This window comes from Cyrtonyx montezumae, unplaced genomic scaffold (genome assembly GCF_038088225.1).
Source record: "Cyrtonyx montezumae isolate F1298 unplaced genomic scaffold, pur_monq_1.0 scaffold_8, whole genome shotgun sequence".
Classification (NCBI taxonomy): domain Eukaryota; kingdom Metazoa; phylum Chordata; class Aves; order Galliformes; family Odontophoridae; genus Cyrtonyx; species Cyrtonyx montezumae.
Genome location: NW_027072089.1, coordinates 40322194 through 40337982, shown reverse-complemented (window position 1 = coordinate 40337982; position 15789 = coordinate 40322194). Strand labels below are relative to the sequence as shown.

Sequence of the window (15789 nt, the reverse complement as noted above, 5' to 3'; positions counted from 1 at the left end):
AGCTAAGTGTCACATTTAAAAAATATACAATAATTTCCAAGATAAGTAGTGGCAAACAATTCTGAAGAGTTTGGCTCATCAGTATAATGTTATGCCATAACTCCCCATAAATGTGAGTTCATGATATGCCACTTAAATTCTTTTTTATCATCACAACAGCTAAATAATAATTTGAGGTTCATCAGTGTGGTTAGAGAACCAAACTTCAGCATTTAGGCTCTCATTGGAGCCAGCCTCAGAAGGACAAATGTGAATACTGCAGGCTGTACAGAAGGTTTTTTAAAACCAGACAAGGTTTTCTGAGGCCTGTCTGAAAAGGCAGAATGCATTATTCTGAGATAATTCATCTTGACCAAAGATGATCAGATGGGTTGTGTGGACAAAGCCACCACACAGCAACGCAGATGAGTACACCATGAGTGTAATGGTGCTACAGACAAATGTACTGGTAATGAGATTTTGGGAAAAATATCTAAATGAATGAAACTTTAGAGATATGATAGAAAAGCGAGATAGCGATAAGATTATTTCACTAACATGCTGATTTTATTGTCAAGGATATTTCTGAAGCTTAAACTCAGTAGAGAAGCTAGAAGGTACCATTTTTCTTGGTGTTCCCGTTTCAGAACATGCTGTGGAACTGTGTGCAGATCAATGATTCAAGTCTTTTTCATAGAATTAAAACAACCACCACCAGAACGATCTTGTCTGGAGTATCAATATAAAATAAAGGTAATATGAACATATTTTTAAGTTGTACTGCGTCTGATTTTTAATAACTAATGTTTACAGTGGGAAAGCTAATTGTCAAATGATAGTTTATTAACCACACTGACCTGATTTCAAAGTAAATTTAATAAAACATTGAAGATTAGATTGAATTGTCTTAAAGGAAAATTTTCTGTCCTGGCTCATTGACAAAATGATACTGATACATCTATCTAGGCCTGAAGTTTAGCATGCATTTGGATTCCCATTAACTGAAGACTGAGAGCTGTGAGTATATTCTGTCACTCTCGAAACAGAAGAACAGTCATACATGGTATCTCTGATCTCATTTCCATGAATGATTTACATCAGTGCAATTACATTCACACAAAACAAATTTTCAAATTAGGCTGTAGATTTCATTGGGACAATCTGAATTTCAGCATAATTGCTCCTGAGGAAACGCTTCATTTTATTCCAGTTGCCCTTTCCATTATACACTTGTGAAACACTGGGTCATTCCACTCCTTTCCCTAAAAAAAGTTCAATTTGTTAAGAACGAAGCTGCATTTTACAGTGCCTATAAAAGTAAATTAAGTTTATGACAGTCATATGCTTTATTAATGCTGCAAGGAAAAAACTTTCATTATTTCATTTTAAAAACTGAAAACATTTATTTTAAATATACAGTGACATAATATATGGTCACTCATCTTCAATTTGCTCCATTAGGCTGACAGTATCATGTGCTAGTAGCTCACAAATCATTAGAAATAAAGACTAAAAATACAAGGCAAACTTAATGCTTGGTTTTCACATAGACGTAAATTAGGTGTAACTGTAATGAAATTAATGGATTTAAAACACAGAAAACTATCAAATTCAGGCCCTGAGTCCTTAATAGCCCTTACTAGCTTTCCATTTGTCAACTGTTCTACCTAACATATAGAGGAACAGCAAGGAGGTATGACATTATTTCAGAAATACAGCAAAACTTTAAACTCGGGTAGCTCGATTCTTCTACTAATGACCCCTTTTTAATAACAATTCATCTTCTGTTTTCTCTGAAGCACATGTGGAAGGTCAAGAAGGGAAGATTCTGCATTAACCTACAAAGTAGCTACAAGATCATCAAACAACTTTGCAAATATGTTCATAGTCTCTGAAAAGAGATGTTAAAGCATCTTCATACAACGGAGCACCCAGGAAGACATTTTGTTTTATTCACGGTCAAGAAGTATGGCAAAAAAGGGGGAAATCAAGGAGTGGCTTGCTCAGCTTTTCTTCATCATGCCCCAAAGACAGCTGTGTCCAAGTCAGTTGTCTCCATCATGCAGGAAGGATAAAAAAATGCAAGTGTTACATCAGAAGGAATCCAAACACACCCCATGGATTTCTGTAACTTCTGAAGAAATTGTTTGGGCACCAAAACCATTCATCACTAATTTGTTGAAACAAAAGATTATTTTAGATTCATTCTGAAAAGGAAAAAACAAAAACAAAAAAAACATCAGTATTCCCTAATAGCAAACTTCTACTTCAAGACACAAATCTATCTAATTTTTTTAAAATTATTCCAAATTAAATGGGAGCCTAAGCAGGACACAATTCTGATCCTAGTAAAGTAGAAGTCACACTGGAGAAGCTAAAGTGAGTGACTTCTCAGTCTGAATGGCTACGGGGCAATATTGTGCCTGTCAGGGTGATGCTGACACTGTCTGACTACTACAGATTGAGCTGCAGAATTATGTATGTTCTGAGTGACAATAAAGCAATGAAAAATTATGGTAGCTCATATACAGGAAAAACAAATATCTTTGATGATCAACAGAAGAAAGAGGGCAGTTGGCTTTCTATCCTGAAGAGAAAATGAGAGAACACAAAGGGGAGCTGGAAGTTAATTCAGAAGACTGCATCACCACATTCTAGCTCTATAATCTCAAATGCTAATCCTACCTATCTAATCAAATCATATTCTTCATCATCTCCTCTAAATTTTCCCTATCTTTTAGACTTTACACGATAAGATGAAAGGAATAGGAATTAAAAAGAATGAGAAATAAATGGAAAAGAAAGGTAATAATGTAACACCAGCAGTGGGTAGACTCATCATCTGTATAGGTCAAAGGAGTCAGTACCAAATGTGGAGAATTATTACTATCTTGAATTAAGTAAGATATTAAGATCTAAAAATGATCAGAATATAGGTGGAAGCCTTTGCTGCATAACTATATATAAACATTTTAAACTGAATGATAATTATATTATCAGTGAATATGCTACCAAGACTAAGAACACAACAATGCTCAGTACTGTCGTAGGTATTTATCAAATATACAAGAAATGGCACTACCAAGAATGGTGTTCAGAAGCTCACCTTTTCTCCATTACAACAAAAGTGTCTTTCACTACAGTGCCTTTCTTATCTTCGTGGGCCACTGAAATTATAACAAAACACTTACTTTTAAAACAAAAAAATGTAATTTTAAAGACAAAGCAACGTAGTGAGAGGACGTATATTATCCTGAGGAAAATAGTTCTGTATCCAAGAATGGCAGTGTATGCTTCATCATTGATTTAAATGGGACTAAATTCAAGCATGTATTTTATTTTGCATGGCTTTCTAGTCCCTAAAGGTTAATTGAAGCATAGCATTAAAATTTTTCTTGTTTGGTGCACTCTTTCATTTTCTTATTTTAGAAATTATAATAAAACTAAAACTGGTAGCTTTAAAAATCTGTGCCAAATAAAAAGAGGGATTTTCTGGGGTTATTATAGATAATTTAAATGCTCCACTAAAACTCTGCGATAGAAGTGTGACAAGCTGGCACGCTAAAGCAACTCAGTGAAAAAGCTGTGACCCATCACAGTTTTAGAGGAGACTTAAATGTAAGAAATAAACTGCTCTTCCTGAGCCTTCTACTCAACTTTTTGCCCCACAGCCAGGAGGAGAGCCATAACCAATGCTGAGTCAATTGCTGGTACAGACTGCGTACACCTGCAGCAGTACACTGCATGCAGGGTGAGAAATACGGCTCTAACTGGTTTAAGAGAGAACTGCTTTTGTTCTCATTTTCTTCACAATTATTTTTGAGAACTGAATAGTTCTCTAAGGCATAATCCTTCACAGTCCCCTCCCTTGCCACAAGAAGAAGAAGAAAAGCTTTTTTTTTTTTAATTTCTTGTGCAGATCTTTTCTGCCCCCTGGACCAGGTAACAGTGTCTTCTTCATCTCTCAGGCTCTGCTATCACAGCAGTGAGGCTCAGAGAAAATACCTCATTTCTTTTAGAAATATTCTTATGAGAAGGTTGGAAGCAAAGACTTAAACTTGATCCCTCACTTCTCAGTCTGGAGTGTCACAGGAGTGCATTACTACAGCCTGTGAGCACAGGGATTGCAGTGCTCCGTGCTTGGAACACTGTTTAAAGGAAGGAGCATCTCTTGCCTCTAGGTTAAGCACATCACCAGTGCAAGGAAAAGGGGAATGGACAGTATTGTCACGGCTTGCAACTAAGTGGCATTGTAACATCTTTGTTTGCTTTCTGCTTATGGCCTTAACTGGTTCCTTCTGTACCACCAGCAGCATCTGTCCAATGTCAGATGACAGGCCTGTGTTGTTGGTCCTGCGACAGACGCTTGCTGATTTGTCCTCACAAATAATTTGGTTTCTCAATGTGTCTCAGAATCATAGAAACACAGAATCCTTAGAGTTGGAAAGCAACTTTAAAGGACATCTAGCCCAGCTCCCCTGCAATGAGCAGGGACATCAGCAGTTACATCAGGCTGCTCAGAGCCTGGTCCAACCTGGCCTTCAAAGTTTCCAGGGATGAGATATCCACCACATCTTTGGGTAACCTATTCCAGTGCCTCATCAGAACAGGTTGACCAGAGATGTGGTGGATGCTCCCTCCTCCCAGAGAGGTACAGTCAGAAGACATACCTGAGAGATTTTTGTCCACACATGCTTCAGATATGTATATACGCCAGCAACAAACAAATAAAAAGACAATACAAAAGAGACTTAAGTTTAGAAAATGAAATCAGTATTCAGGTAAAAAAGAAAAAAGGCTGGAGTAGCAACATGCAGATAACATGGTATTTGAAACTTGAATCTTTTTAAAGGATGTCTATGGAGAAGATAAGGAGTGCTTTTGAAGATGCTGTTTGTGGTAAAATAATGTAAATTATTTAATATAGCAGATGCAACTTTGGGAGATTATAGTGCACGTTGCAAGAAGTTCATTGTAGGGATTTTTCTGTGGGAAATGCTTGATTGAGTCAATCAAAATGGGGGATAACTATTACACATTTTATAATTTCCGTACTTGACAGTCAGGATTACATTCTGGTAGGTCATTTGATTCTCTGCAGGTGGCTCTGTTGGTTTCTGGAATAGTATACTGTGAATTACATGTTACACAAATGAAAGGCAGTTATAATTCTGGATATCACTGTATTTGATTCTACAAACATCTTCAGGCCTAATGCAAAGATTCCTTTGAATCATTTATCCAGCTAAGTGTCTGTGGTCCCAAACTCCTAATTTAAAAATGTTGATAAATGAAGTATCTCTTTAGCTAATAAATGAAGTATCTCTTTAGTTATCCTTTGTCAGCAACATTCATTTTAATGGAAAGTGAGTTTACAGGGTTACATGATTGAACTACTGAGCCAAGTCAGTGTTGGCAAATGATGGGCTAAATTATTGATGTTACACACTAATGAATTCTGATGAGAAATAAAATACAGACATTACATTTCAAGTGGTTCATAATTATTTTTGTACTTTAAAAGCAATTTTATTCTTTTTCCAAATCATACTGTTTCTGTAAAACAAAAACATAGTTAGTGATTATAACTAAAATTATTGAGTTTGAGGCAAAAATGCTCCTGTAAGTTTTCTTATACAAGTATAATGCTATTCACACTAGGACTCTGATTTCTTCTTGTACTTCTGGGAGAGGATAATTAAATTAAATGTCTAAATTTTTAAACCGCTGTCTTTAAATAAAATAATCTACTTTGCAACGATGGTTAAGAGTTCAGCAGACGAGTTTATAATCTATGATATATCAGCATGTTTACTAGAGATGTTCTGAACTATCATAATTAATTCAGGTAACGACAAAAACAGAAGAGCTGCCAAAGAGGAGCTTTCAACATGTAAACAGTTCATCATTAAACCTGTGTTTTGATATATGTTTAAAATGAGTAGAAGGAGGTTACTCAACATCGAATAGCCCAAAGTGATGTTGCAAGGTTGAATCATTAATTTAAAATGTAATTTCTCTGTCATTTCTTTACTCACTGTACTGGATAAAGAAATTTATTTTCTTGGGTATTACTTATAAACCCAGAGCTAAGCATTTGCTCATTTGGCAACATTATAACTTCATAAATTCTATCCTTAATCTTGTCTTCCTGAAAATAGACTTTATTTGACTTTTCTTAATTATACACTGAAGGCTTCTGTCAATTGCTGGAAAAGAAAATCTACAAAGTCTCACTTCCTTTTCTTTTTGACACATAACAACTGAATAATCATCTTACTTGTTGGCTCATTGCTGTATTCTCCTGTTGTTCAAAATTACCATTGCTTTTCAGTAGACAAGTACATACATAGTCATACCAATTTTGCTAATAAAAGGAATCTTGTGATCCATATTATCTTTGAGTGGTTTATCCGTATGGGCTAAAATCTCAAAAGAGAGGTTTCTGTGCTACAGAATCATCATAACTCTCCTCAATATTAATTATGACTTTGCATTAAACTTGAATCCAGCATTCGAATATGTGTGGTTATAATAGCAAAAGTGCCTCAGAAACACAGCATTTTGTTTAAATGGTACAATGTAAACATCTCTTTCCTCTCTAACTGTATATATATATATCAGTTTAGCTGGTAGAAACATATAATACGTTCACACATTCACAGAATCATTAAAGCTGAAAAAGACCACCAAAATCTAGATAACCTCCGAATGTCAACCCATCCCCATCATGCTCCCTAACCCACATTTCTTGAACACCTCCAGTGGTGATGACTCCATCTGTCAGCCTGTTCCTATGCCTAACCACTCTTTCTGAGAATACTTTTTTCCCAGTATCCAACCTGAACCTCTCCTGGTAGGGGCACAGTGTAAGACTTTCAATCCTGTTGCTGTTACCTGTGAGGAGAGGCCAGCCCCCACCTCGCTACAAACTCCTATAATGGAATAGTGGAAAGCGATAAGGTCTCCCCTGAGCACAGTCTTCTCCAGACTGAGCAATCCCAGCTCCCTGAGCCACTCCCCATAAGACCTGTGGTCCAGGTCCTTTACAGATTTGTTGCCCTTCTCTGGACACACTCCAGGGTCTCACCGTCTTACACTGAGGGGCCCAAAACGGAATACAAGGTATGGCCACAGCAGAGCTGAGTACAGGGGAACGATTACGCCCCCTAGTCCTGCTAACTAAGTGCACTATTTCTGACAGAAGCCAAGATATTTTTGATCTTCTTGAGCACTTGTGTACACCGCTGACTCATATTCAGCTGGCTGTTGACTAATACCCCAAGATCCTTTGCCTCTGCACAGCTTCTCAGCAATTTCACCCCAAGCCTGTAGCGATGCATGAGGTTGTTGTGACTGAAATGCAGGAGCTGGCACTTGGTCTCATTAATGCTCAAACAATTGGCTGCAGCCCATTGATCCAACCTATATTGAATGAATGTTTTCTCTTAAGACAGTGCTCTGTAAGAAAACTATGTCTTTCCTGCTGTTCAGCACTATTGCTCCAAATCAAGAAATAACATGAATTAGGGGAAAAAAAAGAGGGAAAAAAGACATTATTGATAAGAAAAAGTTTGTCTTCTCTGAAAACAAACAAACAAAAAAACAAACCACAACTTTCCACAAAACTAAAATAAAAAGCTTTAAGGAGATTTTGGTTATGTGTTATGTGCTTCCTCATATTCTCTCAGATATTAATAGCGCACCTACTCAAAACAAGACAGCAAAGCTCAGCAAAGAGAATCAAAGATTCCTATACATTTTACTAGAAAGGAAGAAAGAACTTAATTACTGCTGTATTCTCAGTTACTGCTGTTTGAACCACATCAACTAATCTTCATGTAATAAGACTTCCCTGAACTGTAGGGGCATTCCATACTATGAAATTTGCTGAGAACTTCTTTTTATAGGATCCATTAAAATATATTTACTTATAAATATACATATTTTGAATGAGTAAATATTGTAATTTAATTAGCCAGAATAGGACTCAGAAGTTCTTTTGAGTCTCTTCCAATTCGGGAATTCTGTGATTCTTCTTATTTATTTATTACAGCTTATCCAAAATTTGGGTTCTGTGCTCAAATGCTTGATGTTAAGAGAAAATTAAGTGCAAAAACAAGATGCTCCATTTAGAAATGGCAGGGTAACAATTATTTCTTTAAACTTAATTTAGCATTTTTTGGTTAAGCATTTCAATACAGGTTGTAGTTATTTGATTCAATATGTAAAATTTATGTACTTCAAGAGTAAGAAATCCAGTAGTCTTCAGATTCTGGGAAGAGGTCACACAAGACAACTTCAATGTTATTTGAAAACTTCACAATACATGAACCAATGTTTTTATTCTGTCAAATTTTAAACTAAATTTCTGAATAACTCTGCCAGGGGATACAGAGAAAAATCTGAGGTTTAAAGGCTGCTGTAGCAGTGACATGACTCAGTGGACCAAATTTTAAGAAGCTGGAAGTCACACAGTTTCTGTCTTCTTGCAATTTGAGTTGCCCTGCTGATAATAAAAGCAGAAGAAATAAGATTTGCCAGTTCCTCATATGTGACTGAAATGTTGTGTCCTTGTCTTTTAAACTTATCAGTGTTGCAAGTGAAATGAATGCGAAGATTACACTTCTGGATTCTTTTTTTTAAATGGAAGAATAATTTTTCTCAATGAGAAATTGTCTAGCCATCTCACCAGCTCTCTAAAGTTGGATGATAAAGTAAGTAACCTGTAAAGCATTTTTAATCCTGCAATCTTGTGTTTGAATAGTAAAAAACAAACAAACAACTTATATATACATTTACATTTGTCAGTATGTTTTAAGTTATTATGGCAATTCTGTATTTGGAAGTCAGAAAGTATAAGAATACGGACAATGATTATTTGGTAATATATGAGGATAGAATTCAGGAAGTGGTGTAAATACTGAAGAAATGTAATACATTTAAATAAAATTAATTTTAAAAATAAATCTAGATTACATGTCATCACTGTTCCATTTTCTGTTAGGTTACTATTTTTATTACTCAAAATACTGCAGTGTATTTCTACAAAAAAGAAAATAAAATTGAAAATTAAAAATGTACATCTCCAAGGAAATTCAGTAATTAATCACCACAATAATTCTGAATTGTGATCAGATTAATATTAAAAATATGAGAAAATGTGAGAAAAAGAAATATGTTAGTTGGCACAGATCATCTTCTAATCTCCATCACTAACTGGAAATCAGCAGAACTATCCTTCAGGAGATTATTTTGGTTCCATAAACAGAAATGTTCTGTTTGTGTTCTACCTGCTATATGCTACAGCTTTTAGGTGCCAGTCACATTGTAAGTGATTTCATATATATCCCATTTACTTCATCTACTCAAACCTTCAAGTGAAGCCATAAAAAAGGCGGCCAGGTGGGGCATCTCTGGGTGTACCTTGCATGCCAGGAAATGTTTGAGGTTATAACAATCTTTAGGCACAATGCTTTGAAAAACAGAGAATTTATCTGGAGCAGAAAAAGCCTGCTGCTCTAATATGTAAGTGGCACAGAAACCTAAATGCAGCAGTTGTGTGAAAGGATACAAAGAGTTCAAAAGTGAAAAGGAAGTGATGTCAGAGTAAAGGCATCAGAATTTGGCTATGTCATAAGCAAAATTACAAATTGTGAAGATGATGCAAGAAAGATCAATCAGAGTCTAACTGTATTTTGGAATTGGGTTTACTTTAAGATTACTTTTCACTGTCTCACTAGAAGAGTCCCTCTCATCATACAACAATAGAATACGTTTATAAATACTTTTGTACCCATCCCATGGCAGTTTTTTTGCCACTACATCTACACAATAAGTAAATTCAAAAATTTTTGTGGTTGCTTCCAAAATCTGGTGAGAATCACCAACTGAATCGACAAAAATCTACAGAAAAAATTACTTTAAATATTGAAATAAAATTTGAGATTATATTTTTTAAAATGTCAGGTGTTGCAATTTGAAATTCATTTGAGAGGAAAGCTACATATTTTTAGAAAATATTGGATGCTGATTTCCATGTTTATTGAGAAAACTATTGGACAGGTAAAAAATTTTTCCATTCAAACTCCATGAGAAGAAATGAAAATAGGTATCTTGCTGATCTCAATTCTCCTTTAACTGTGCAAAAGAAATATTTTATAAATGAATAATAAAACAAGCACAATTTGACTTCAAAATTGTGCTTACTGTGAATAAGTGTGACTAAATACAAAAGGTTAGAACTAATTAAAAGGTATGTAGCTATGCCCCCTTAAGAAAAGTTATCTGTCATCTAGCCCCATATGTCTTCAAGATAAGGCAGAAACAGCAAGACTGCTAAAGTGAAATCAGCAGGCAAAAAAGATACAACTGAGTGTAATCAGCGTAAATGGTGATAACTCAACCAATAACTGAGAAAAATAAAGGGAAGACGTAGATTTTGAAGAGCATCAGCCCTGGGGGACACCATAACACACCTGTGTTAATAAGTTAGAGAACAAGATATGTACTCAAATTGACTACCATCTGACAGATAAGAAGTAGTTAAGAATGACTGCTTGTCAGGAAGAAAAAGGACAATCCGTGCTTGAAATACACAGATATGTAGTTGGTCCTGGCCCTAGTGGAACTGCACTAACTCTCTCCTGCAATGATGTAGAACAAGGAGCCATGAAAACCACAGGAATTATACTGACTTAGGAAAACATTTCCTCAGGTAAAACATACTATCGACAGGGATGTACTTGGTAGATTCAGCAAAGTCCTAAAGCCTTAGAAAAAAAGTGGTCCATTCTATGGAAATTTCTGCAAAAATTGCCCAAATAAAGCCAATCCAAAATAGACAAAATATTATTTTCTAAACTAGTGTTGTTCAATGGAGTGGAACTATTTTGAACAATAATAGCTTATAAGTTAGTCAAAAGGTTTTTAAAGATTTCAGGTTAACTGAGTAACTTGAGTAAAACTGCAGAAAACTTTTTAAATAATGAAAGCATTCTGGAATCAAAATGAGTCTGCAGACTGACTGTTTTTGTTGTGGATATGTAGCAATTTCCACTTAACTGAAATGGAAGTTTTGCTTCCATGAAAAAAACATTTTACCCTTTACACTGGTATGAATGGCTGAGTAAGGTGTAGATCTATGAAAAATTGAACAGTAATGTATTGGTTAAAAAGGTACTTTTGTGGTGTCACCATCAGGAAAAATCATTTAAATGTCTTAAAGTGACAATCTTTTCTGTTAGAACTTTGGCCCCCAAAATAATTTTGGCAGAAATATAGTCAAGATAAATCACCTAAAGAGATGAAGTAAATTGAAGACTGTCAGGATTAAAGTACAGTTACAATCCTAAATAAAGCTACATCTGCCATCATACATCATTTTTGCAATTAGATAGCTAATTGAACTTACTCAAGAGCCAAGTTATTGAAACTCTAAAATGTTACTGGGAAAACAAAGTCACAGACTGAACAAATGCCTTGCCCGGACACTTCTGGGAGAAAAGAATTTTTTTTTAATTTTTAATTTTTTATTTTTTTTTCTGTTTTATTAAAGTAAATAAATTATTTTTACTACTTACTGCCTGAATAGGAATATATTTAGCAACTGAAGAATGATTTTTGAAGACTGATGTCCTCCAGTAAATTATAGAAAATGCAAACCACTAACTGTGATTGTGAAATTTTTCCCACATTGCCCACATCACATCTTCAAACACAACCACAAAAAATCTCCACACAGCTTTTATTTAAAGATGAACTGTCACTGCTTTCAGCAATAGTCTTTGCTCCTGTCATCTAACACACACTGTCCTCCAGCTATTAAGAAAATCAAGTCTGCATGAAGAACCTGTATAACCTGCAATGGAGTTTATACAACTTTCTTTGACTGGCACGATAAAAGCAAAGTCTCTTTTCAGAGCCATTAGGCACATATGTAAACTACCCAAAAATGAAGTTGCAATCAGAGAATAGAAAAGGACATTTGAAATCTTGAAATGGGTTGGAAAAAGGTAGAGCATAAGATGAAATACTCCTGCCTGAGAAATAGTCCCCATTTTGCTTTACAAAAACTAAACTAGATGAAGAGCCCAAATTGAAAGTATAAATCATTCCAGCCATTGACCCCTGCCCTAGAAAGTGAATTAACTGTCAACTTATTTATTCCTTGCTATTCCTTTGGAGTAATCTTTTATTTCTTTTTTAACAGTGCAATTTAAATGCTAGGTTATTTTTTTTTTCTACCAGAAATGTATTCACATATACGGACACTAAATAAATGGTTGACCATTCCACTTCAGGCATAATAGTGGTAAAGCAGAAAACATGGCTCCAGGGGACATGCTGTTTCAATTGCATGAAGTCTGAGCACTCCTGGTCAGTCTAGTACAGCTACTGAAATAAGGTTTGCTAAGTAGAACTCTTTTGTCAAAGTAGCCATCGTGTTCTGTACTGCAACACATTTTATCCCTCTAAATTCCATGTGTGCTTCACTAACAAAGTTGGTGATCGATGGTTAACTTCTAGCACTGATATCCAGTTTGGTGCTGATAAAAATTAGGACTGGTACTACATGTAATCCTTTCTGAAATAAATTTGAGACACCAGACACCAAAGGACCTTGCCATTGTTGTATAGTTCCACTTTAAAAATTTTGGAGAGATTGAATTGCAAGCATCTGCACTGTTCTATTAACTAAAACCCTTTGTGATTAAATGGGATTCCGCCTCAGGTTTTGCATTTTTTGTTTGCTTTGTTAGGACTGATGACTAATTCTGCTGATACCTGTTACTACAGACATCCTCCTCACTAACAGGCACTGTCACTGTCTTATCCAGGCCCTGGCTCTTCCCTCTGGAGCACAGAGTCTTTCAGGTACTCTGGAAATGGAAATGATGGGAAGGCAGGTGTAGACTTTTAAAAGTAGGCTTAAAAATGTGAAATAGTAATGACAAAACATTGGTGTCTTTCAGTCTGAGGCAGGTCTTGACTTTCAAATTATAGTTTTCCCAGAACTCTGCTGCTCTGTGTAACTGGGGAGTGTTGCTAGTTAAAAAGTACCTCCTGGAAAGGTAAAAAAAACCCACTTACATTATCTACTTTTAAGTCTCTCTTTGGATCTCACCCCGGTCATGGCTTCTGTTAAATATCAGAAAACACTTAGGCAGCCAATGTACTGTATCTACTGCCTCTTCTAATTCACTCTTCCTTTGTGATTCACCTTCTCCTGTTTGCTCTAGCCAATGTAGCTGCTGGAACACAAGCACCATGAGCTGAAATCACCTGCGTGCCACACGCTGCTCAGCACAGCAGGTCCTCAGACTCACGTTAACGTGAGACGGACACAAGAAACAGCAGCAAGCAAAGTGCATGTCTTGCTGAGAGGAAAGGGAGAGGAATGGCTGTCACACTTCTGGAAGTGCCTGCTACTGTGCCGAGTGTCATCAGGGTAAGAACTTAATTAGCAGAAGGGTAGATTGATCTGAGGATAACACAAATACAACAAAGACACTGGTCTGCATGTAAATAAAACTACTAAAATATAAAAATGTTATGCTGCTGAGGGAAAATACACTTCTACATATGTCAGTAATTGCTCATAGTTGAGCTAGTTGTATGTAGTTTCCATTTTAATTTTGTATTTTTTCCTTGTTGATTACTTTAAGAGTAAGTTATTTTCAGGCAAACCGCATGAAAACAAGAATATTAGAATAGCAGAACTCTTGTCAGAGAGGGATGCCATGGATAATGAAAGCGGGCAGAGAGCAGAATGCTTTCCAGGCTCCCATCACAATGTTGTCTTTGGTAGAGCTGAGCTATTTGCCTCTGAATACCCCCAAACGTTGCAGGGGCTCATATCTAAAAGCTTACCAGAGGCCCACCACTATCGCTGGTTGGTTTATTCAGGAAGACAAGATTAACAGACACGGCTTCACAGCGTGAATGACATACATGGAAAAAATTATGCCAAGGTGAAGGATTTCTGCAAAACTCATTAATTAAAATACGGAGTAGTTATTGACATACTGTTCAACGATATGTGAGGTTCACAGTACATCTATTAAAATACTATGTAACGTTAGACTAATGTAAAGATTCATGTGTGAGGAAACCAGCTGCCACCTGTGGGTTCCACATCTCTGTTATTGTTATTCATGAGCTTTAGGCTGCACATCGATCACACTTTTTCTTCACTCACTGTTGGAGTAGCTGAACACAGGACAGAACAGAATTTATCACGGCTATCCCATAGCAAACATCAAAAAGGAGCTTTTCCAGTTTTTCAAAAGCTAAATGAGGAATCTGAATGAAAAAAAATAGTAATTCTCCACTTAACTATCTCCACTGGCTTGTGAATGCAAACACATACAGTTATGAGTATTTCAAATACAAAATGTGATTGCATTTTTATTGCAAGTTTTTAAAATTGAATTTCTGATTTTAACATGACTGTGATTTTTGACAACTTTTAAAACAGTACCACACATATGGAAATTTGGAATTTTTTAATAAAATCCTCTCTATCCCTTAGTGAGATTCTGGAAATTGTTCATGACACTGGTGCATTTTAATGGAGTTCTACAACTTATTCAAGTTCAATTTTACTTTACTGCATCACATGTTAACTGAGAAATACAACTATATAGTATTAAAATGTAATAATACTGTTTGCACAATCATATCGCAAAGTCTGTAAAAATTGCAAAGTGAGGTTTATAAGAATATGGCACACTAAAACTGCATCAGTGACACAACTTCCTTTGTCTGAAATAAGTCTGAAAAAATTTGTCAGTTTAGTCTTTTAAAACCCCTTCAGAAGCACCACCTAGTTATGGCCATTAACTATGGGAGAGATTGAAAGGAGTGGCTTTAGAGAAATGTGAATAAGATACCACAGCACAAGACATAAAGAACATTCAAACCATGTCTTACAGAGGAGTTCTTTTCCCTAGTAAATACATATACAGGGGGAACAAGTCACAAAATGAAAAATAAAACAGGGCTGGAAATAATTTTTAAATCTTATAACTACAACGTTATTATTTTTAAATTAATATTAATTATTTTTTTACAGATATGGGAAGGTATAGTACTTCTGAAAAATTGTACCATGCTAAAGAAATTAAATATGAATACAGTGAAAATGACAATATTGTTTACCATGGAATACTATTTGCACAGAAAGGAATAACATTTCTAAAACAACTGAGAATTGATTCTGATGCTGCTCTGTGTTTCAAATGTTTATATCCAATGTATTTATAATAATCTTTTCTAAGGTTGGTGAGAAATAAATCTCATCTTTCTTTTTTTTTTTTTTCCCCAAACTGTGCATGGTATATGTGCTAACTTACTGAATTCATCCTTCATGCAATTCCAGTTTATTAAAGAGGTTAAAAATTTATAAAACTCTGATGGGATATGGTTTTAATGCTTCATCACACTACCCATCATTTGCTTTTCAATCTAGATCAGAATGATCTTTCCTACTTCCCTGCAATCACCTACCTGCACAGCTAATATTTTCTGAGCGTTCTCCTGAGAGGCCGCCTGGATCCTCGCCAGCCCAGCCTGGCCGCGGAGCCCGCGCAGCCTCAGGTACGCCGCCAGTGCCCAGCGCATCCTGCTCTGCAGCACCCACAGCTGGAACAGGGTGCTGGGGGTGGAGGGGGGAGAGAGAGAAAAGGGGAAAAAAAAAAAAAAAAAGCTCAAGTCAGAGTAGGAGAGGAAATTAATGGCAGCGTTCAAGAAGAATGATGGAGGGAAATATAGAAAGCAGTCAATAGCCCATTCTGCACTGTACGGACC

General features: G+C 35.9%; 1 protein-coding gene across 1 annotated transcript in view; it reads right to left on the bottom strand.

Annotated features, from left to right (window-relative positions):
• Positions 1-15789, bottom strand: part of CCDC178 (coiled-coil domain containing 178) — a 150616-nt gene that overhangs the window by 2375 nt on the left and 132452 nt on the right. The window contains 1 exon segment of the mRNA XM_065753459.1: positions 15490-15624. Within this exon segment, the coding sequence (XP_065609531.1) occupies positions 15490-15624 (135 nt within the window).